Genomic DNA, 22,428 nt, shown 5'->3' on the forward strand with positions numbered 1-22,428 from the left:
CAGTACCCCCCAGTAACATCCCAGTACACCGCCAGAGCCCTCAACCCACCCCAGTAGCCCCCCAGTAACCCTCCAATCCATCCAAACAGCCCCCCAGTAGCCTCCCAGTACACCCCAATGGCCCCCCAGTCCACCCCAATACCTCCCTCGTAACCCTGAATACACCCCAGTAACCCCCCAATGCCCCCCAGTAACCTCCCAGTACACCCTAGTAACCTCCCAGAGCTCCCAATCCACCCCAGTACCCCCCAGTAACCTCCCAGTACACCCCCAGAGCCCCCCAGAGCTCCCAATCCACACCAGCAGTCCCCAGTAACCCCCAACCCATCCATGAGCTCTCCAGTACCCCTCAGTAACCTCCCAGTACACCCCAATACCCCCCCCAGTAACCCCCAGTACACCCCAGTGACCCCCAATGCCCCTCCCAGTAACTCCCCAGTATCCCCCAGTAACCTCCCAGTACACCCCCAGAGCCCCCAGTCTACCCCAGTAGCTCCCCAGTAACCCCCAATCCCCCCCAGCAACCCCCCAGCACCCCCCAGACCCCCTCCAGCACCCCCCAGTCCCTCCCAGTCCCTCCAGTACCCCCCCAACGTGTCCCCCCCCCCCACAGGTGAACAATTACCGGGGCCCGGGCCGCGTGCGGGTGTCGCTGGTGACCAAGGACCCCCCCCACCGCCCCCACCCCCACGAGCTGGTGGGGCGCGACTGCCACGACGGCTTCTACGAGGCCGAGCTGGCCCCCGAGCGCAGCGTCCACAGGTAGGGGGGGCCGTGGGACCCCCCCCCAAAAAAATGGGAACCCCCCCAAACCGGGGACCCCCCCTCCAAACCAGGGACCCCCCCCTAAAATGGGGAATCCACCCCCGAACCAGGGGACCCCCCCCAAACCCATCTCTGGGGGTCCCCTGTTGGGTTTGGGGGGGGGCTGGGGGTCTTTAGTTTTTTTTGGGGGGGACTTGGGGGGGAGTGGGGGATCTAAAGGGGGTGGGTAATGTGTTTTTTTGGGGGGGAATGTTTTTTTTGGGGGGAATGGGGTTTTTTTGGGGAAAAATGGGGTTTGGAGGGGTGTCCCCTAGGATTTGGGGGGGGTCTGGGGGGGCTACAGGTAAGGGGTGATGGGGAGATTTGGGGGGTTTCAAGGTGATTTGGGAGGGGTTGGGGGGTCTCCAGGGTTCTGGGGGGGTCCCAGGGGTCTGTGGGGGTCCCAGGGGTCTGTGGGATTCTTGGGGTTTGGGGGGGGTCCCAAATTTTTGGGGGGCTTACAGGTAATGGGAGGGTCCCAGGGGGTCTTGGAGGAATTTCAGGGTCCTGAAGGGATCCCTGAGGGGTATTTTTAGGGGGGGGGGTTCTGGGGTCTTGGGGATGTCCCGGGGGGATGGGGAGTCCCTGGGATTTGGGGGGGGGGTCCTAAAATTTGGGGAGAGGGGTCTGGGGGGGTTGTGCTGAGCCCCCGGGCAGTTTCCAGAACCTGGGCATCCAGTGCGTGAAGAAACGAGAGCTGGAGGCAGCCCTGGCCGAGCGCATCCGCACCAACAACAACCCCTTCAACGGTACTGGGAGCACTGGGAGGCAATGGGGAGGTTACTGGGAGGCACTGGGGGTTACTGGGCGGGGGGTTGGTGGGGAGCTGGGGGGTGGCTGGGGGTGGTCTGGAGGGCATCAGGGGCCACTGGGAAGCACTGGGAGGTATACTGGGGGTTACTGGGAGGGGTTCTGAGGGTACTGGGGGTTACTGGAAGGTGACTGGGAGGCATTGAGGGCTACTGGGAAGCAAGGGGAGCTATACTGGGGGTTACTGGTAAGGATGCTGACAGTTCTGGGGGGCTTTGGGGGCTATTGGAAGCACTGGGAGCTATACTGGGTGTTAATGGGAGGTAACTGGGAGGCATTGGGGGCTACTGGGAAGCACTGGGAGCTATACTGGGGGTTACTGGTAAGGGTGCTGACCGTTCCGGGAGGCTTTGGGGGCTACTGGGAAGCACTGGGAGTTATACTAAGGGTTACTGGGAAGGTGCTGAGGGTACTGGGAGTTACTGGGAGGTTACTGGGAGGGGATCAGTAGGAGCACTGGGAGCTTACTGGAGCAGTGGGAGGTTACTGAGAACCGCAGGAGCTTACTGGGAGCTTACTGGAAGCCCGAGAGGTTACTGGGAGCACTGGGAAGGTTCAGCCAGCAGCCAGGGGGACAGCGGCAGGGGTGACTGGTGGTTACTGGTGGTGACTGGTTCTTACTGGTGCGCGGCAGTGCCGGCGGAGGAGCGCGGTGGCGAGTACGACCTGAGCGCGGTGCGGCTCTGCTTCCAGGTGTGGGTGCACGGCCCGGGGGGGCTGCACCCGCTGCCCCCGTCCTCTCCCAGCCCATCTACGATAACCGTGAGTCCCGCGCCGAAAACACACCAAAAACATGCCGAAAACATATAAAACCGTGCCAAAAATATGCAAAAAAACATGCCAAAAACATGCTAAAAACATGCAAAAACATACAAAAGTATGCTGAAAATATGCAAAACCACTAAAAAAACACACACAAAATAGGCCCAAAACAGGCCAAGACACATCAAAACATGCCAAAACACGTCAAAAAGCCAAAACATGGCAAAATCATGTTAGGTCATGCCAGAACATGCTAAAATACACGAAAGGTTTGGTGAGACACTGAACCATGCAGAAAACATGCCTAAAACATAACAAAATGTGACAAAAACATGTTCGGTCATACCAAGAACATATTAAAATACATGAAAATTTTGCTGAGACACAAAAACATGCCCAAAACATGCCTAAAACATGCCTAAAGCATGACAAAATGATGTTAGGTCATGCTAAGAACATACTAAAATACATGAAAATTTTGCTGAGACACTAAAACATGCCCTGAATATGCCCAAAACGTGATAAAACATGACAAAAGCATGTTAGGTCATGCTAAGAACATACTAAAATGCATGAAAATTCTGCTGAGACGCTAAAACATGCCAAAACATGCCACCAAAAAACACGCTGTCATGCCAAGAACATACTAATAAACATGAAAGTTTTGCTGAGATGTTAAAATACGTCAAAACGCACCAAAATCATGCCCAAAACATGCTAAAACACACCAAGAGCATGCTAGGTCACCGCCTAGAACATGTTCAAACACACCAAAATGTCGTTGAGACACTAAAACATGCCAAAAACATGCTAAAATGCATGATAAAAACATGCTAAATCACGACAGAAGTATGTTAGGACCTGTGAAGGTTTTGCTGTGACACCAAAACACGCCAAAAAACATGCTAAAAACATGCGGAATCAGACAAAGAACATCCTAAAATATGTGAGAACTTCACTGAGATGCTAAAACATGCCAAGAACATGCCAAGAACATGCTAAGTCATGCAAAAAACATGTTAAAGGCACGGGAAAACGTTGCTGAGACGCTGAAACATGCCAAGAACATGCTACACGCGTGTCAGAGCGTGCCAAAAACATCTTAAAATATTTTCACGTTTTCGTTGGGGGACGAAAACATGCAAAAACACGCTAAAACAGACCCAAACTGGCTAAAGCCATGCGAGGCCTCACATGTGACTCCGTGTGACCCCCGTGCCACCCTGCGTGACCCTATATGACCCCGTGTGATTCTGTATGACCCTATATGACCCCGTGTGATCTCATGACACCCTATATGACCTCGTGTGACCCCGTGTGACCCCATATTACCCTATATGACCCCACGTGACCCTATCTGACCTCATGTGACTCTGTATGACCCTAATGACACCATGGGACCCTGTGTGACCCCATAACACCCTATATGACCCCATGTGACCTTGTATGACCCTGTATAACTCCATGTGACCCTGTATGACCCGTATCACCCCATGTGCCCTATATGACCCTGTGCGACCCCATCTCATATGATTCCGTGTGACCTTGTATGACCCCATGTGACCTATATGATCCTGTATGACCCCATGTGACCCTGTATGACCCCATATCACCCCATGTGCCCTATATGACCCTGTATGACCCCATGTGACCCTGTATGACCCCATATCACCCCATGTGCCCTATATGACCCTGTGCGACCCCATATCATATGACTCCGTGTGACCTTGTATGACCCCCATGGGACCCTATATGACCCTGTATGACCCCATGTGACCCTGTGTGACCCCATATGACCCCATGTGACCCTATATGACCTTGTATAACCCCATGTGACCCTGTATGACCCCATATCACCCCATGTGCCCTATATGACCCTGTGCGACCCCATATCATATGACTCCGTGTGACCTTGTATGACCCCATGTGACCCTATATGACCCTGTATGACCCCATGTGACCCTGTGTGACCCCATATGACCCATGTGACCCTATATGACCCTGTATAACCCCATGTGACCCTGTATGACCCCATAGCCACCCATGTGCCCTATATGACCCTGTGCGACCCCATCTCATATGACTCCGTGTGACCTTGTATGACCCATGTGACCCTATATGACCCTGTATGACCCCCTGTGACCCTGTGTGACCCCATATGACCCCATGTGACCCTGTATGACCCCATGTGACCCTATATCACCCTATATGACCCTGTATGACCCCCTGTGACCCCATATCACCCTATGTGACCCCGTGTGCCCCCATGCCCCCCTGCGTGACCCCCAGATCACCCTATAACCCCCGCGCTACCCTCCATGACCCCATATCACTCCCGCGTAACCCCACACGTCCCGGTGTCACCCTATCCTATCTGTATGACCCCGTGTGACCCCGTGTCACCTAACGTCACCCCAAAACTTCCCCCTGTCCCCAGGTGCCCCCAGCACGGCCGAGCTGCGCATCTGCCGGGTGAACCGCAACTCGGGGAGCTGCCAGGGGGGCGACGAAATCTTCCTGCTCTGTGACAAGGTCCAGAAAGGTCGGTGTGCCCCCAAAAAAAAAGCCAAAAAACCCTAAAAAAGAGTAAACCCCAAACTAAAATAAAACCCCCAAGTTTTCCACGAAAAGGCCCCAAAACCCTAAAAATAAAACCCCACCTCCCCAAAAAAAAAGCCCCAACCACCAGAAAGAAACCGACACGTAAAACGCAAAACCCTAAAACGGACCCCAAAATCCTAAAAACAAAACCCCCAAACAAACCCGCCCCCCCAAAAAAAAACGTAAATTGAAACCCTTAAAAACACACCAAAAGAAAACAAAATCCTAAAGGAAACCCCCAAGCCCTAAAAACAAAACCCTCAACTTCTCCCTAAAAAAAAAAAACTCCTCCCAAATAACCCAAGACACTAGAATAAAACCCCAAAACTTACAAAAATATATTAAAGATATAAAAAATATCCCTAAAAAACCCAAACCCTATAAGAAAATCCAAGAACCCTAAGAACAAGACCCCTGTCCCTCCTTCCCCTCAAAAAAAAAGATAAAAAACCCAAAACTTACAAAAATAAATTAAAAATAAAAAAAATAAATAAATAAAATGAAAATCCCAAAAACTCTATAAGAAAACCCCAAAACCCTAAAAAGAATACCCCCAATTCCCCCTAAAAAAAACATAGAACGGAAACTCTCAAAGAAAACCCAAAACTTACAAAAATAAAGAAAATATTGAAAAAAAAAAATCCTCCTGAAAATTCCATAACCCTATAAGAAAACCCAAAACCCTAAAAACAATACCCCAACCCCCCCTAAAAAAATAAAAAACTAAAAAATAATACCCCAAAACCCTCAAAATCCCAAAACTTACCAAAATAAAGAAAATATAATAATAAAAAAAACATAAAATATAAAATTTATTTATAAAAAAAATAAAAATCCCAAAACCCTATAAGAAAACCCAAAACCCTAAAAACAATATCCCAAAATCCCCCCTAAAAAAAGAAACCCCCCAAAATACCCCAAAACTCTCAAAATCCCAAAACTTACAAAAATAAATATAATAAAAAAACATAAAATATAAAAATTTATTTATAAAAAAAATAAAAATATCAAAACCCTATAAGAAAACCCCAAACCCTAAAAACAATACCCCCAAACCCCAAACCCTAAAAACAATACCCCCAAACCCCCCCTAAAAAAAAAAAAATCAAAATCCCAAAACTTACAAAAATAAGGAAAATATGAAAAAAAAACAAATCCCCTGAAAATCCCAAAAGCTTATAAGAAAACCCAAAACCCTAAAAACAAAAGCCCCAAATCCCCTCTAAAAAAACAAAACCCCCCAAATACCCCAAAACTCTCAAAATCCCAACACTTACAAAAATAAAAAAATAATAAAAAAACACATAAAATATAAAAATTTATATATATATAAAAAATAAAAATCCCAAAACCCTATAAGAAAACCCCAAACCCTAAAACAATACCCCCAAATCCCCTCTAAAAACAAAACCAAAAAAACGAAATCCCGCCAAAACCCTCACAGAAAACCCCCAAACTCCCAAACCACCTATTAAAATGACACTAAACCCCCCCCCCAAACCCCCAGACCCCCCAGACCCCATAACGCCCCACACCCCCCCCAAACCCCCCAGACCCCATAACGCCCCCCGACCCCCCCCCCAAACCCCCCAGACCCCATAATGCCCCCACACCCCCCCAGACCCCATAACGCCCCCAAACCCCCCCAACCCCCCAGACCCCATAACGCCCCTGACCCCCCCCAACCCCCCCAGACCCCATAACACCCCCAACCCCCCCAAACCCCATAACGCCCCCACACCCCCCCCCAACCCCCCCAAACCCTCCAAACCCCCCAGACCCCATAACGCCCCGACCCACCCCCAAACCCCCCAGACCCATAAGGCCCCCCAACCCCCCCAGACCCTATAACGCCCCTCTCTCCCCCCAGAGGACATCGAGGTGCTGTTCCCCCCAACCCCCCCAGACCCCATAACACCCCCAACCCCCCAGACCCCATAACGCCCCCCAAACCCCCCAGACCCCCTAACGCCCCCCTCTCCCCGCAGAGGACATCGAGGTTCTGTTCGCGCCGAGGGCTGGGAGGCCAAGGGCAGCTTTGCGGCGGCGGACGTGCACCGCAGGTGGCCATCGTGTTCCGCACGCCGCCCTTCGCGAGCGGGCGCTGCGCCAGCCCGTCACCGTGCGCATGCAGCTGCAGCGCCCCTCCGACCGACAGCGCTCCCCCCCCCTCGACTTCCGCTACCTTCCCGCACCAGGGTACGGACCCCCCCCCCCCACACCCCTCTCCGCGGCCCCGCACCCGCCCCATGTCCGCCCTATGGGTTATGGGCGTCCTATAGAGTGTGTTCAGGTCTGCGCCCTATGTGCACCCTACAGCCACCCTACGTCCCATACCCATCCTATGCCCTACACCCACCCTACATCCTATATGCACCCTATACTCTACACCCACCCTACATCCCATACCCATCTTACACCCTACACCCACCCTACATCCTCTATCCACCCTACATCCATATCCACCCTACATCCCATACCCATCCTACGCCCTACACCCACCCTACGTCCTATATGCACCCTACACCCTATACCCACTCTACATCCTATACCCCCCCATACGTCCCATACCATCCTACACCCTATACCCACCCTACACTCTGTACCCACTCTACACTCTGTACCTATCCTACACCCTATACCCATCCTACACCCTATACCCACCCTACATCCTATACCCACCCTACATCCTATACCCATCCTACATCCTGCAACCCTATACCCACCCTACGTCCTATATCCATTCTACACTCTATAACCATACTACAACCCTACACCCTATACCCACCCTACCTCCCATACCCATCCTACACCCTATACCTACCCTACATCCTATATCCACCCTATACTCTATACTCACCCTACACTCTATACCATCCTACACCCTACACTCTACACCCATCCTATGCCCCATATCCACCCTATGTTCTATATCTACCCTATACTCTATACCCATACTACACCCTACACCCTATATCCACCCTACATCCTATACCCATCCTACACCCTACATCCACCCTACATCCTATATCCACCCTACATCCTATACCCATACTACACCCTACACCCTATATCCACCCTACATCCTATACCCACCCTACATCCTATACCCATCCTACATCCTGCACCCTATACCCACCCTACATCCTATATCCATTCTACACTATATAACCATACTACACCCTACACCCTATACCCACCCTACATCCCATACCCATCCTACGCCCTCTACCCACCCTACATCCTATATCCACACTATACTCTATACCCACCCTACACTCTATACCCATCCTACACCCTACACTCTACACCCATCCTATGCCCCATATCCACCCTATGTTCTATATCTACCCTACACTCTATACCCATACTACACCCTACACCCTTTATCCACCCTACATCCTATACCCTTACTACACCCTATACACACCCTACGTCCTATATCCACCCTACACTCTATACCCGTTATACACCCTATACCCAGCCTGCACCCTATATCCACCGTGCATCCTATATCCACTCTACACCCTATACCCATACTACACCCTATATCCTCTCTACATGCTGTATTTATTCCACACCCTATATCCACCCTACATTCTGTCTCCACAGTACACCCTATATCTACCCTACATCCTATACCTGTTTTACATCCTTTCTACATCCTATACTCATTCCACGTCCTATATCCACCCTACACTCTCTACCCACCCTACACCTTATATCCACCCTACATCTTATACCCCCACTACACTCTATACCCTACCTTACATCCCATATCCACCCTACACCCACCCTATACCCTATATCCACCCTACACCCGCACTACATCCTATACACACCCTATACCCACCCTACACCCACCCTACACCCACCCTATACCCTATATCCACCCTACACCCGCACTACATCCTATACACACCCTACACCCACCCTACATCCTATATCCATCCTACACACTATACCCACTCTGTACTCTACACCCACCCTACATCCTATACCCACTCTACATCCTACACCCACCCTACACCCACCCTACACCCTATATCAATCCTACACCCACCCTATGCCCTACATCCACTTTACATCCACTTTACACCCACCCTACACCCATCCTACACACAATACCTACCCTATTCCCACCCTATACCCTCGCTACTCCCTATACCCACCCTACACCCACCCTACACCCTATACCCACCCTACACCCACCCTATGCCCTATACCCACCCTACACCCCATAGCCCACCCCAACCCAACAGCGCGGTCGCCAACGGGGCCGTCGGGTGGGATTTAAGGGTTTGGTGACGCGGTTGTGCTGGTTGGTGGCCCCAAAGTTGTTACGGGGTCCCAAAAAGGGTCCTCAAGGTGGTGGTGGTGGCCCCAGTATGCTTATGGGGACCCCAAAGGGTGCCCAACGTGGTTATGGGGTCCCCAATGTGGTTATGGGGTCCTCAACCCAACCCTGATGTCCCCAAGGGTTCCCCACCATGATTTTGGGGTCCCCAAGGGGTCCCCAATATGGTTATGGGATTCCCATGCAGTCTCCAGCCCCCCCAGCCCTTTGGGGACCCCCCTGCCCCTCTCTTGGTTTTACTGGTGTGACTGGGACTTACTGGGGGAGCAACTGGTGGTTACTGGGAGCGTCACCGGCCCACTTGGGGTCACTGATACATTTGGGGTCATTGATGCCTTGGGGGTCACCGGGATTTCGGGGATCACCGGGGCTTGTTGGGGGGGGGTTAGGGGGTCGTGGGGACGGGGACTGGTTCTTACTGGGACGTACTGGTGGGGACTGGGCGCAGGGGACCTGCAGTGCATCGAGGAGAAGCGCAAGCGCACGCGGGAGACGTTCCGCGCCTTCGTCCAGCGGGCGCCGCTGCCAGGTTGTGGGGTCCCGGGGGGGGGGAATTTATGGGGTGGGGGGTCCCACAGCCCTTTATGGGGTCCCTGAGGGGGAATTGGGGTCTTGGGGGGGGGCAAATCTGGGTTCCTCCCCCACCGTGGGGTGGATTTGGGGTGTTAAGGGGGGGATTTGGGGTGCTAAGGGGGTGTTGGAGGTGGTGGGAGGTTAATGGGGTTTTTGGGGGGGGTGTTGGGGTACCTACAGGGGGCAGTGGGGGTCCTGGGGGGGTTGGGGTGTCAAGGGGGTTATTGGGGTTATTTTATGGGGTATTTGTGGTGTTGGGGGGGGTATTTGGGGTCCTGGGGGTCATTTGGGGGTCCTGGGGGGTATTTGGGGTCCTAGGGGGTGTTTTGGGGTTCCTCGGGGGGTGTTTGGGGTCCTGGGGGGGTCCTGGGGGTGTTTTGGGGTTACTGGGGGGGTATTTGGGGTTCCCGGAGGGAATTTGGGATCTGGGGGTGGGGGCCGTTCCTGGGGGGGTATTTGGGGTCTGGGGGGGGTTGGGTGTTCTTGGGGGGGTATTTGGGGTCCTGGGGGGGGTTGGGGGGTCCTGGGGGGGTATTGGGTTCACGGGGGGGGGTATTTGGGGTCCTGACACTGTTGCTGACACCCCTCCTGCCCCCCCCCCCAGGCCTGGAGCCCTCGGAGCCGCGGCCCCCCCGGCGCATCGCCGTGCCCTCCCGGCCCCCCCAGGCCCCCCAGCCCCCCCCCAGCATGGGTGAGTTTTTGGGGGGGGGGCATTAGGGGGGGGTTAATGGGGTCTGGGGGGGTCTGGGGGTGGAAACGGGGGGGCTGGGGGGGCAAATGAGGGGGTTTAACGGGGGGGGGGGCAAAAGGGGGGGGCTGGGGGTGGATATGGGGTGGGGGGGTAAAAGGGGGGGGTTGGGGGTGGAAATGGGAGTCCGGGGGGGGGCAAAGGATTGGGGGGGGGGTCAAAAAGACATGGGGGGGGCACATCCGAGCCCCCCCCACACTTATTGCCCCCCCCCCCCTTGCCCCCCCCCAGCTCTCCCCCCTCTGGGGGCCTCCCCCGCCCCCCTCTTCCCTTTTGGGGTGCCCCCCCCCGCCGCAGCCCCGGAGCCCCTGGCCGAGGCCCTGCTGCAGCTGCAGTTCGACGAGGGGGGGCCGGGCCCCCCCCCCCGCCACCGGTCCCGAAATGGGGGGCGGCGGCGGGGGTGGCCCCGATCCCGGGGGGGCGCCCCCCCCTCTGGATTTAGGGGCGCTGCTGGACGACCCCCCCTTCGACACCATCGACGCCGCCGAGCTCCAGCGCTTGCTGGGCCCCCCCGAACCCCCCCCCGCCACCGCCTCCGCCGCCGGGGGGGGGGTTCGGGGAGCTCCCCCCCCTCCCGGCTGCTTTTGGGGACCCCCCCTCCGTCGGGGGGGGTGCTCCCCCCCCCCCCCCCCCCCCATGCTGCTGTCCTACCCCGAAGCCATCACCCGGCTGGTGCAGAGCCAGCCCCCCCCCACCCCCCCCGGGGGGGCTCCCCCCTCGGATCTGCCCCCCCCCCCGGATTTGGGGGGCCCCCCCCCGCCCGCCGAGGACTCGCTGCCCTCCCTGGGGGACCTGGACTTCAGCGCCTTCCTCAGCCAGTTCCCTTCCACCTAACTGGGAGGCACTGGGAGGGACTGGGAGGGCAAGGGGGGGGGGGCGGGGAGCAGCTGGGGGGGGGTGAAGGGCAACTGGAGGCAACTGGGAGTCACTGGGAGCAGCTGGGAGGGGGTTGAAGGGCTACTGGGGGGGCTGAAAGGGCTGCTGGGAGCAACTGGGGGGGCTTGACTGGTTACTGGGAGCAACTGGGGGGCTTCAAGTGTTACTGGGAGGGGGGGGGAGCAGCTTCAAGGGCTACTGGGAGGAACTGGGGGGCTTTACTGGGAGCTACTGGGAGGGGGTTCGGGTGTTACTGGGAGCAGTTAGGGGTGCTTAGAGGGCTACTGGAGCAACTGGGAGAAGGTTAAAGGGCTACTGGGGGGAACTGGGAGCTACTGGGCCTGACTGGGCTAGAACTGGGAGCTGCTGGGAGACACTGGGAGTGTGGGGGGGGCTTGACAGGTTACTGGGAGCAACTGGGGGGGGCTTCAAGCGTTACTGGGAGGGACTGGAGCAGCTTCAGGGGCTACTGGGGGCAACTGGGAGGGGGCTGGGGGCAACTGGGAGCTGCTGGGGGGAACTGGGAGCTACTGGGAGGCCACTGGGGCTCACTGGGAGAGCCCCGGGGCGGGGTGGAGGGGGGGTCCTCCCCTCCCTAAAAAGTGCCTTAGGGCGGGGGGGGGGACCCCAAACCCCCCCCCCCGCCCCTTTTTAACCCCTCCCCTCCCCGAAATAAACGGCCCAATGACAGCGCCGGGATCGCTTGATTGACAGCGCGGGGGGCGGGCTCTGGGGAGGGGGCGTGGCCTCGCCGCTGGGTGGATCCCGGAGCCGGAAGGGGCGGGGTTAAGGGCGGAAGGGGCGAGGCTAAGGGCGGAAGGGGCGTTGCGCGCAGGCCGCAGCGGAGCGGGGCCCGGCGGCGGGAGCGGGAGCGGGGCCCAGCGGGGCCCAGCGGGGCCGGGGCCCGGCGGCGGCGGGGGGTGGGGGGCGGCGGCAAAGCGGCGGGGCCGGCGCCTTGTGGCGGAGATGCCGAGCAAGAAGAAGAAATACAACGCGCGATTCCCGCCGGTCAGAGGGGAACCGGGCCGGGAACGGGGCCTGGGGGGGGGAACCGGGGCCCTGAGGGGGGAACCGGGGCCCTGAGGGGGGATCTGGGGCCCTGAGGGGGTCCCGGGGCCGCTGTGTTGGGCTCCGGGCCCGGAACCGGCTCCGGGAGGGGAAGCGGGGCCTGGAGGAGGCGGGGAGGGCGGTGGCGGCCGGGTTGCCATGGCAACGGGGCTGCGTGGCAACGGGGCGTCACGGCAACGGGTTGCCATGGCAACGGGGGGGGGAGCGGACAGGTGGGCCCCTAGCAACAGGCCTCGGGGGGGCGTGGCCTGGAGGGAGGGGGGCGTGGCCTAGGGGAGGGGGCGCGGCCTAGGGGAAGGGGGCGTGGCCTAGGGGAGGGGGCGTGGCTTTCCCGGGCTTGTTGCCTCGGGGAGGGGCGGGGCCTGTGCCGGGGGGCGGGGCCGTGCCTCAGTGTCCCCTGTCCCCTCAGTGTCCCCTGTGTCCCCCCCCCGCTGTCCCCAGGCGCGGATCAAGAAGATCATGCAGACGGACGAGGAGATCGGGAAGGTGGCGGCCGCCGTCCCCGTCATCATCTGTATCCTGCCCTGACCCCGCCGTGTCCCCTCCCTGTCCCCACGGTGACCCCGCGGTGTCCCCAATGTGTCCCCACCGTGTCCCCATGGTGTCCCCGCGGTGTCCCCATGGTGTCCCCTCCTTGTCCTCTCCTCATCCCCGTGGTGTCCCCTACCTGTCCCCGTGGTGTCCCTTCTCTGTCCCCTCCCTGTCCTCATGGTGTCCCCATTGTGTCCCTTCCCTGTCCCCACAGTGTCCCCGTGGTGTCCCCTCCCCACCCCCATGGTGTCCCTGCAGTGACCCCATGGTGTCCCCTCCTTGTCCCCTCCCCATCCTCATGATGTCCCCGCGGTGTCCCCTCCCTGTCCTCATGGTGGCCCCGTGGTGTCCCCATTGAGTCCCCTCCCCATCCCCACAGTGTCACCGTGGTGTCCCCTCCCTGTCCCTGTGGTGTCCCCATTGAGTCCCCTCCCTGTCCCCGTGGTGTTCCCATTGAGTCCCCTCCCTGTCCCCACAGTGTCCCCGCGGTGTCCCCTCCCTGTCCTCACAGTGTTCCCGTGGTGACCCCTACCTGTCCCCATGGTGTCCCCACAGTGTCCCCTTCTTGTCCCCACGGTGTCCCCACAGTGTCCCATCCTCGTCCCCTCCCCATCCCCCTGTTGACCCCATTGTGTCCCCTCCATGTCCCCATTGTGTCCCCACTGTGCCCCAATGGTGTCCCATCCGTGTCCCCACTGTCCCCCATTTGTGTCCCCTCAGTGTCATCATTGTGTCCCCGTCCCTGTGGTGTCCCCATTGAGTCCCCTCCACCTTCCTTTTTTGTCCCCTCCCTGTCCCCTTGGGTGCCCCCCACCCCTCTCCGCCCATCCGTGTCCCACCTCGGTCCCCTTCCCATCCCCGCCCCCCAAAGGCCACCGGGGCCGCCCCGGGGGGGGTGTGGGGTGACAGAGAGGTGTCCCCAAGGTCCCGGGGGGTTAGGGTAGGTGTCCCCAAGGTCCCCGTGTCCCCTTTTTGGGGTCCTTAGCGGGGCAGCGCGGGCGCTGGAGCTCTTCCTGGAGTCGCTGCTGCGCAAGGCGTGCCACGTCACCCAGTCCCGCAACGCCAAGACCATGACAACCTCGCACCTGTGAGTGTCCCCTGGGTGTCCCCTGGGTGTCCCCGAGGTCCCCTGGGGGTCCTCAATGTCCCCTGGGGGTCCCCGCAGTCTCCTGGGGGTCCCCGCAGTCCCCTGGGTGCTGTTGAGGTGTCCCCGTGGTCCCCAGGGTGCTGCTGAGGTCTCTCTGTGGTCTTCAGGGTGCCAGGGAGGTGTCCCCAATGTCACTTGGGTGCTGGGGACGTGTCCCCAAGGCCCCCTGGGTGTCCCCACAGATCCCTGGGTGCCGTTGAGGTGTCCCCAAGGTCCCCTGGGTGCTGGGGACATGTCCCCAAGGTCTCCTGGGTGTCTCTGTAGTCTCCTGGGTGCTGCTGAGGTGTCCCCAAGGTCCCCAAGGTGCCAGAGAGGTGTCCCCAGGGTGCTGTTGAGGTGTCCCTGTGGTCCCCAGGGCGCTGAGGACGTGTCCCCAAGGTCCCCTGGGTGCCAGGGAGGTGTCCCCAGTGTCCCTTGGGTACTGGGGACATGTCCCCAAGGTCCCCTGGTTGTCCCTACAGTCCCCTGGGTGCTGTTGAGGCGTCCCCAGGGTGCTAGGGAGGTGTCCCCAATGTCCCCTGGGTGCTGGGGACATGTCCCCAAGGTCCCCTGGGTGCTGCTGAGGAGTCCCCAGTGTCCCTTGAGTGCTGGGGACATGTCTCAAATGTCCCCAGGGTGCTGTTGAGGTGTCCCCAAGGTCCCCTGGGTGCTGAGGACATGTCCCCAAGGTCCCCTGGGTGCCAGGGAGGTGTTTCTAATGTCCCTTGAGTGCTGAGGACATGTCCCCAAGGTCCCCAGGGTGCTGAGGACGTGTCCCCAAGGCCCCCTGGTTGTCCCCACAGATCCCTGGGTGCTGTTGAGGTGTCCCCAAGGTCCCCAGGGTGCCAGGGAGGTGTTTCTAATGTCCCTTGGGTGCTGGGAACGTGTCCCCAAGGTCCCCAGGGTGCTGAGGACGTGTCCCCAAGGTCCCCAGGGTGCCAGGGAGGTGTCCCCAATGTCCCTTGGGTGTCAGAGAGGTGTCCCTAATGTCCCTTGGGTGCTGGGGACATGTCCCCAAGGTCTCCTGGGTGCTGTTGAGGTGTCCCCAAGGTCCTCAGGGTGCCAGGGAGGTGTCCCCAAGGTCCCTTGGGTGCTGGGGACATGTCCCCAAGGTCCCCTGGGTGCTGCTGAGGAGTCCCCAGTGTCCCTTGAGTGCTGGGGACATGTCTCAAATGTCCCCAGGGTGCTGTTGAGGTGTCCCCAAGGTCCCCTGGGTACTGGGGACATGTCCCCAAGGTCCCCTGGCTGTCCCCACAGATCCCTGGGTGCTGTTGAGGTGTCCCCAAGGTCCCCAGGGTGCTGAGGACGTGTCCCCAAGGTCCCCTGGGTGCCAGGGAGGTGTTTCTAATGTCCCTTGGGTGCTGCGGACGTGTCCCCAAGGTCGCCAGGGTGCTGGGGACATGTCCCCAAGGTCCCCTGGTTGTCCCCACAGATCCCTGGGTGCTGTTGAGGTATCCCTAATGTCCCCAGGGTGCCAGGGAGGTGTCCCCAATGTCCCTTGGGTGTCAGAGAGGTGTCCCTAATGTCCCTTGGGTGCTGGGGACGTGTCCCCAAGGTCTCCTGGGTGCTGTTGAGGTGTCCCCAAGGTCCCCAGGGTGCCAGGGAGGTGTCCCCAAGGTCCCTTGGGTGCTGGGGAGGTGTCCCCAAGGTCCCCTGGGTGCTGCTGAGGAGTCCCCAGTGTCCCTTGAGTGCTGGGGACAAGTCTCAAATGTCCCCAGGGTGCTGTTGAGGTGTCCCCAAGGTCCCCTGGGTACTGAGGACATGTCCCCAAGGTCCCCTGGCTGTGCCCACAGATCCCTGGGTGCTGTTGAGGTGTCCCCAAGGTCCCCAGGGTGCTGAGGACATGCCCCCAAGGTCCCCAGGGTGCCAGGGAGGTGTCCTCAAGGTCCCCAGGGTGCCAAGGAGGTGTCCCCAATGTCCCCAGGGTGCTGGGGACATGTCCCCAAGGTCCCCTGGTTGTCCCTACAGTCCCCTGGGTGCTGTTGAGGTGTCCCCAGGGTGCCGGGGAGGTGTCCCCAAGGTCCTCAGGGTGCCAGGGAGGTGTTTCTAATGTCCCTTGGGTGCTGGGGACATGTCCCCAGGGTCCCCTGGTTGTCCCCACAGATCCCTGGGTGCTGTTGAGGTGTCCCTAATGTCCCCAGGGTGCCAGGGAGGTGTCCCCAATGTCCCTTGGGTGTCAGAGAGGTGTCCCTAATGTCCCTTGGGTGCTGGGGATGTGTCCCCAAGGTCCCCTGGGTGCTGTTGAGGTGTCCCCAAGGTCCCCAGGGTGCTGAGGACGTGTCCCCAAGGTCCCCTGGATGCTGTTGAGGTGTCCCCAAGTTCCCCAGGGTGCTGGGGACATGTCCCCAAGGTCCCCTGGTTGTCCCCACAGATCCCTGGGTGCTGTTGAGGTATCCCTAATGTCCCCAGGGTGCCAGGGAGGTGTCCCCAATGTCCTTTGGGTGTCAGAGAGGTGTCCCTAATGTCTCTTGGGTGCTGGGGACATGTCCCCAAGGTCCCCAGGGTGCTGTTGAGGTGTCCCCAAGGTCCCCAGGGTGCTGAGGACGTGTCCCCAAGGTCCCCTGGGTGCTGTTGAGGTGTCCCCAAGGTCCCCAGGGTGCTGGGGACGTGTCCCCAAGGTCCCCAGGGTGCCGGGGACATGTCCCCAGTGTCCCCAGGGTGCTGAGGACGTGTCCCCAAGGTCCCCTGGGTGCTGATGAGGCGTCCCCAATGTCCCCAGGGTGCCGTGCCCGGTGACACCCAACACTCCCACCCCCCCACCCCGTGCCTCAGTTTCCCCACTCCCCCCACCAGCCCTATGGGGGCAGGGGGCTGGGGGCGGGGCTTGTCCCCAAGGGGGGTGTGGCCTATGGTTTGGGGGCGGGGCTTGCGGCCCTTTTGGGGGCGTGTCCCGCTGAGGCCCCGCCCCCAGGAAGCAGTGCATCGAGCTGGAGCAGCAGTTCGACTTCCTCAAGGACCTGGTGGCCGCCGTGCCCGACATGCAGGGCGAGGGCGACGAGCCCCACGGCGAGGGCGAGCGGGCGCCACGCAGGTACGGGGGGGCCCCAAATCCATGGGGGGGGCCCGAAATCCTCAGGGAGTCCCGAAATCCTAGGGGGGTCCCCGAAATCCTTGGGGGGTCCCTGAAATCCTTCAAGGGTGCCCCCTAAATCCCTGGGGGGGTCCCTATGTCCTGGGAAAGGTCCCTAAGTCCTTGGGGGTTGGGCTAAATTCTTGTGGGGGGGTCCCCAAAATCCTCGAGGGGTCCCCAAAATCCTCAGGGGGTCCTGAAATCCATGGGGGGTCCCTGAAATCCTTCAATGGTGCCAACCCTAAATCCTTGGGGGGGTTCCTATGTCCTGGGAAAGGTCCCTAAGTCCTTGGGGGGGAGCTAAATTATTGAGGGGGGGGCCTAAATTCTTGGGGGGTCCCCGAAATCCTTTGGGGGTGCCCCCCTAAATCCTTGGGGGGGTCCCTAAGTCCTGGGAAAGGTCCCTAAATCCTTTGGGGTGCTCCCTACGTCCTTGGGGGGCCCTAAGTTATTGGGGGGGGGTCCCTAAATCCTTGGGTGTCCCCGAAATCCTTACGGGGTGCCCCCTAAATCCCTGGGGGGTTTCCTAAGTCCTGGGAAAGGTCCCTAAGTCCTTAGGGGGGGCCTAAATTCTTGTGGGGGGGTTCTCTAAATCCCTGGGGAGTTTCTTAAGTCCTGGGAAAGGTCCCTAAGTCCTTGGGGGGGGGCCTAAATTCTTGTGGGGGGGTCCCCAAAATCCTCAGGGGGTCCCAAAATCCATGGGGGGTCCCCGAAATCCTTTGGGGGTGCCCCCTAAATCCCAGGGAGGTTTCCTAAGTCCTGGGAAAGGTCCCTAAATTCTTGTGGGGGGGGTCCCTAAATCCTTGGAGGGTCCCCAGAATCCTTTGGGGGTGCCCCCTAAATCCCTGGGGGGGGTCCCTATGTCCTGGGAAAGGTCCCTAAGTCCTTGGGGGGGGGCTAAATTATTGAGGGGGGGGCCTAAATCCTTGGAGGGTCCCCAGAATCCTTTGGGGGTCCCGAAATCCTTCGAGGGTGCCCCCTAAATTCCTGGGGGGGTTTCCTAAGCCCTAGGAAAGGTCCCTGAATCCTTTGGGGTGCCCCATAAGTCCTTGGAAGGGGCCCTAAATTCTTGTGGGGGGGTCCCTAAATCCTTGGGGAGTCACCAAAATCCTTTGGGGGTGCCCCCTAAATCCCTGGGGGGGGTCCCTATGTCCTGGGAAAGGTCCCTGAATCCTTTGGGGTGCTCCCTAAGTCCTTGGGGGGGCCCTAAATTATTGGGGGGGGTCCCTAAATCCTTGGGTGTCCCCGAAATCCTTACGGGGTGCCCCCTAAATCCCTGGGGGGTTGCCTAAGCCCTAGGAAAGGTCCCTGAATCCTTTGGGGTGCCCCATAAGTCCTTGGAAGGGGCCCTAAATTCTTGTGGGGGGGGTCCCTAAGTCCTGGGAAAGGTCCCTAAATCCTTTAGGGTGCCCCATACGTCCTTGGGGGTCCTAAATTATTGTGGGGGGGGTCCCTAAATCCTTGGGTGTCCCCGAAATCCTTACGGGGTGCCCCCTAAATCCCTGGGGCGTTTCCTAAGTCCTGGGAAAGGTCCCTAAATCCTTTGGGGTGCCCCCTAAGTCCTTGGGGGGGTCCCCGAAATCCTTCAAGGGTGCCCCCTAAATCCCTGGGGGGGTCCCTATGTCCTGGGAAAGGTCCCTAAGTCCTTGGGGGGGGGCTAAATTATTGAGGGGGGGCCCTAAATCCTTGGAAGGTCCCCAGAATCCTTTGGGGGTGCCCCCTAAATTCTTGGGGGGGTCCCTAAGTCCTGGGAAAGGTCCCTAAGTCCTTGGGGGGGGGCATAAATTCTTGTGGGGAGCCCTAAATTCTTGTGGGGGGGGGGGGGTCCCCTAAATCCCTGGGGAGTTTCTTAAGTCCTGGGAAAGGTCCCTAAGTCCTTGGGGGGGGGGGGCTAAATTCTTGTGGGGGGGTTCCCAAAATCGTCAGGGGGTCCCGAAATCCATGGGGGGTCCCCGAAATCCTTTGGGGGTGCCCCCTAAATCCCTGGGGGGGTCCCTAAGCCCTAGGAAAGGTCCCTGAATCCTTTGGGGTGCCCCATAAGTCCTTGGAAGGGGCCCTAAATTCTTGTGGGGGGGGTCCCTAAATCCTTGGGTGTCCCCGAAATCCTTACGGGGTGCCCCCTAAGTCCTTGGGGGGGTCCCTTTGTCCTGGGAAAGGTCCCTAAGTCCTTGGGGGGGGGGGTAAATTATTGAGGGGGGGGCCTAAATTCTTGGGGGGTCCCCGAAATCCTTTGGGGGTGCCCCCCTATATCCTTGGGGGGGTCCCTAAGTCCTGTGAAAGGTCCCTAAGTCCTTGGGGGGGGGGGGCTAAATTCTTGTGGGGGGGGTCCCCTAAATCCCTGGGGAGTTTCTTAAGTCCTGGGAAAGGTCCCTAAGTCCTTGGGGGGGGGGCTAAATTCTTGTGGGGGGGTCCCGAAATCCTCGGGGGGTCCCCAAAATCCTCGGGGGGTCCTGAAATCCTTGGGGGGTCCCTGAAATCCTTCGAGGGTGCCCCCTAAATCCCTGGGGGGGGTCCCTATGTCCTGGGAAAGGTCCCTAAGTCCTTGGGGGGGGGCCTAAATTCTTGTGGGGGGGTCCCTAAGTCCTGGGAAAGGTCCCTAAATCCTTTGGGGTGCCACCTAAGTCCCTGGGGGGGGTCCCTAAATTCTGGGGGGGTCACCGAAATCCTTTGGGAGTGCCCCTTAAATCCCAGGGGGGTTTCCTAAGTCCTGGGAAAAGTCCCTGAGTCCTTTGGGGTGCCCCCTACGTCCCTGGGGGGGGGGGTGTCTTTAAATCCTGGGGGGTCCCTAAATTGTTTGGGGTGCCCCCTAAGTCCTTGGGGGAGGGTCTCTAAGTCCTTGGCGGGACCCTAAATTATTGGGGGGGGTCCTTAAATCCTTAGGGGGAGGCCTAAAGTCCTTGGGGGGGGCCCTAAGTCCTTGGGGGGGGCCTTAAGTTCTTGTGGGGAGTCCCTAAATCCTGGAGGGTCTCCTAAATCCTTTGAGGATGCCCCCTATATTTTTTGGGGGGGCGGGAACCTAAATCCTTGGGGGGGGGTCTCTAAATCCAGGGGGGGCGTTCCCAGGGTGCTGGGGTCCCTGGGGGTCCGGGAGTTGGGGGGGGAGGGTAATGGGGGGGCGGACATAGGGGGATTGTGGGGTCTTAGCCCTAAATTTGGGGGTCCTGGCTTTGGGGGGGAGGCTGTGGGGGGGTCCTTGGGCACAGGGGGGGGCTTGTGGGGGCTTTGGGGGGGGGCTGGGGGCTCCTTAACTCAGACAGTGGGGTCTGGGGGGATTTGGGGTGGGATTTGGGGGGTCTCAGGGCGATTCTGGAGGGGTCCGGGGGGGCGTTTTGGGGTGGGGGGGCTGCCTGGATGTCAGTGACCCTAACGGGGGTGTTGGTGACCCCCCCCCGCAGAGGCCGGCGCCCGGGTACGGGGCGGAAGAACGGGGGTCCCGGAGCCAAGGGCAAAGACCCCAAACAGTCGGGGACGGACTCGGAGCAGGAGGTGGGGACGTGCCGGGGGGGGGACACCCCGGGGGGGGCCCTGGGACCCATGGGGGGGGTGCTGGGACCCATTTTGGGGGGTGCTGGGACACCTTTTGGGGGTGCTGGGACCTCAGGGGGGGGCTCTGGGACCCCAGGAGTGTTTTTGGGGAGGGGGACCTGGGTTTTTGGGGTCGGGGGGGGGGCAGGGAGGCATCCCCTCGCTGTGACCCTTGTTTGTGTCCCCCCCCCCCAAAAAAAAAAAAATAAAGGAGGACTCAGAGGACAGTGACAGCGACGGAGAGGAGGAGACCCCACAGCCCCCCCCAGCACGGCCCCCCCTCAATTTCGCCAGGTATCAAGGGGGGGGGGCACGACATTTGGGGTATTTTGGGGGAGATGGGGACACACCTGGGTCCCTTTTTGGGGTCACCAGGACTCTGGGGAGCTTTTTAGGGTGGGGGGCACGGGGGTTTCTTTTCGGGGGGGGCACCTGGATTTTGGGGTGCTTTTTGGGGTGTGTGGGGGGGGAAGGGATATTGGGAACCCCAAATTATTTTGGAGTGGGGGGCACACAAAGGGATTGGGATTTTGGGGGGGGCACACAGTGAGATTGGGATTGGGGGGGGCACACAGTGGGATTGGGATTTTTGGGGGAGAACACAACGGGATTGGGATTTTGGGAGGGGGGGGGGATGACACTGGGATGCTGGGATCCCTTTTGGGGTCGGGGGGGGGATGCAGGGGTCTTTTAGGGCTGGGGGAGGGGGCACGTGGGGACACCGAGGTCGCTTTTTGGGGCTGCCAGCCCCCCCCTGACACCCCCTCCCCGCAGCCCCGGGGTGCCCTTCGCACCGCTGGGCCCCCCCCCGGTCCCGGGGCTCCCGGGGGGGCTTCCAGGGGGGCTCCCACCAGCTCCAGGCCCCCCCCGCGCCCCAGAGGAGGAGGAAGAGGATGAAGATTACGACTCTTAGCGCCCCCCCCCCCCCGGATTTGGGGCCGTTTTGGGGCCGGCGGTTGGGATCGCACCAGTTTGGCTTGGGGGCGTATACTGGGAGCACTGGGAGCCCCCCCCCCCCAAAAGTTCATGGGGGGGCTGCACCATCCCCCTGCTTTTTTTTTTTTTTTTTTTGGGGGGGTGGGGGGCGCCCCTGGCCCGGCCCCAAACCCCCGTGACCCTTTTTTTGGGGGGCGGGGGGGTGGTTTTGGGGGCCGTTGGCGACTTTTAACGATTCTGGGGGTTTTTGTATCGGCTCAATAAACGTTCCCGTTTCCATAGGGGCAGCGTGCAGGCGGCGTCTTTACATCCCCCGGGGGGGGTCCCACGCCCCCCCCCGGGGTCCCTTCGGTGTCCCCACGCCCCCCCCCGTCACCTGGGGGTCCCCAAACCCCCCCTTTTCCCCCCCCCCGGTGCTGCCGTGTGGGGTCGCGGCCACCAGAGAGCAGCAGAGACCCCCCCGAGAGCCCTATAGGGGGCTGCAGAAACCCCATAAGGGTCCCGGGGAGCCTATAGGGGGGCTTTAAAGGGCTGCAGGGGTCTATAGGGGCCCTAAAGGAGCCTATAGGGGGGCTTTAAAGGGCTGCGGGGGTCTATAGGGGCCCTATAGGAGCCTATAGGGGGGGCTTTAAAGGGCTGCG

The 22,428-nt window shown here is 59.4% G+C and overlaps 2 protein-coding genes and 1 long non-coding RNA gene across 5 annotated transcripts in view; all 3 read left to right on the forward strand.

The window, feature by feature from the left end:
• The window catches only part of RELA (RELA proto-oncogene, NF-kB subunit), a 16,434-nt gene extending 4,213 nt beyond the window's left edge, over window positions 1-12,221 (forward strand). The window contains 16 exon segments of the mRNA XM_068664889.1: window positions 614-762; window positions 1,462-1,553; window positions 2,249-2,347; window positions 2,350-2,376; window positions 4,814-4,918; window positions 6,966-6,983; window positions 6,986-7,033; window positions 7,036-7,068; window positions 7,071-7,165; window positions 7,167-7,176; window positions 9,783-9,863; window positions 10,512-10,598; window positions 10,887-11,019; window positions 11,021-11,195; window positions 11,197-11,256; window positions 11,259-12,221. Coding sequence (XP_068520990.1) covers window positions 614-762; window positions 1,462-1,553; window positions 2,249-2,347; window positions 2,350-2,376; window positions 4,814-4,918; window positions 6,966-6,983; window positions 6,986-7,033; window positions 7,036-7,068; window positions 7,071-7,165; window positions 7,167-7,176; window positions 9,783-9,863; window positions 10,512-10,598; window positions 10,887-11,019; window positions 11,021-11,195; window positions 11,197-11,256; window positions 11,259-11,489 — 1,443 coding nt within the window. The 3' untranslated portion in view covers window positions 11,490-12,221.
• Window positions 12,222-12,338: 117 nt separating this feature from the next.
• Window positions 12,339-22,071, forward strand: DRAP1 (DR1 associated protein 1). The gene is made up of 7 exons (XM_068664892.1): window positions 12,339-12,539; window positions 13,041-13,113; window positions 14,124-14,217; window positions 17,168-17,287; window positions 20,722-20,812; window positions 21,063-21,145; window positions 21,626-22,071. Exons 1-7 carry the CDS (start codon window positions 12,498-12,500, stop codon window positions 21,762-21,764), a joined length of 642 nt encoding a protein of 213 aa, XP_068520993.1. The 5' UTR covers window positions 12,339-12,497; the 3' UTR covers window positions 21,765-22,071.
• Window positions 14,222-16,253, forward strand: LOC137846783 (uncharacterized). Of its 3 annotated transcripts, XR_011090643.1 has the most exons (6): window positions 14,222-14,675; window positions 14,780-14,843; window positions 14,946-15,399; window positions 15,462-15,904; window positions 16,029-16,079; window positions 16,111-16,253. It is a non-coding gene; the product is annotated as an uncharacterized lncRNA (long non-coding RNA). The 3 variants fall into 3 exon arrangements; XR_011090642.1 differs by lacking the exon at window positions 16,029-16,079 and having other exon boundaries at window positions 16,142-16,245; XR_011090641.1 differs by lacking the exons at window positions 16,029-16,079; window positions 16,111-16,253 and having other exon boundaries at window positions 15,462-15,972.
• Window positions 22,072-22,428: the final 357 nt, after the last annotated feature.

Source organism: Anas acuta, chromosome W (genome assembly GCF_963932015.1).
Source record: "Anas acuta chromosome W, bAnaAcu1.1, whole genome shotgun sequence".
NCBI lineage: Eukaryota > Metazoa > Chordata > Aves > Anseriformes > Anatidae > Anas > Anas acuta.

Bases quoted from the DNA above. Each gene is read 5' to 3' on its own strand.
- DRAP1 (XM_068664892.1), top strand. From the start codon at position 12,498: ATGCCGAGCAAGAAGAAGAAATACAACGCGCGATTCCCGCCG. The intron at 13,114-14,123 runs GTATCCTGCCCT...TTAGCGGGGCAG, and splicing joins CGCCGTCCCCGTCATCATCT to CGCGGGCGCTGGAGCTCTTC. The intron at 14,218-17,167 runs GTGAGTGTCCCC...CCCCGCCCCCAG, and splicing joins ACCATGACAACCTCGCACCT to GAAGCAGTGCATCGAGCTGG.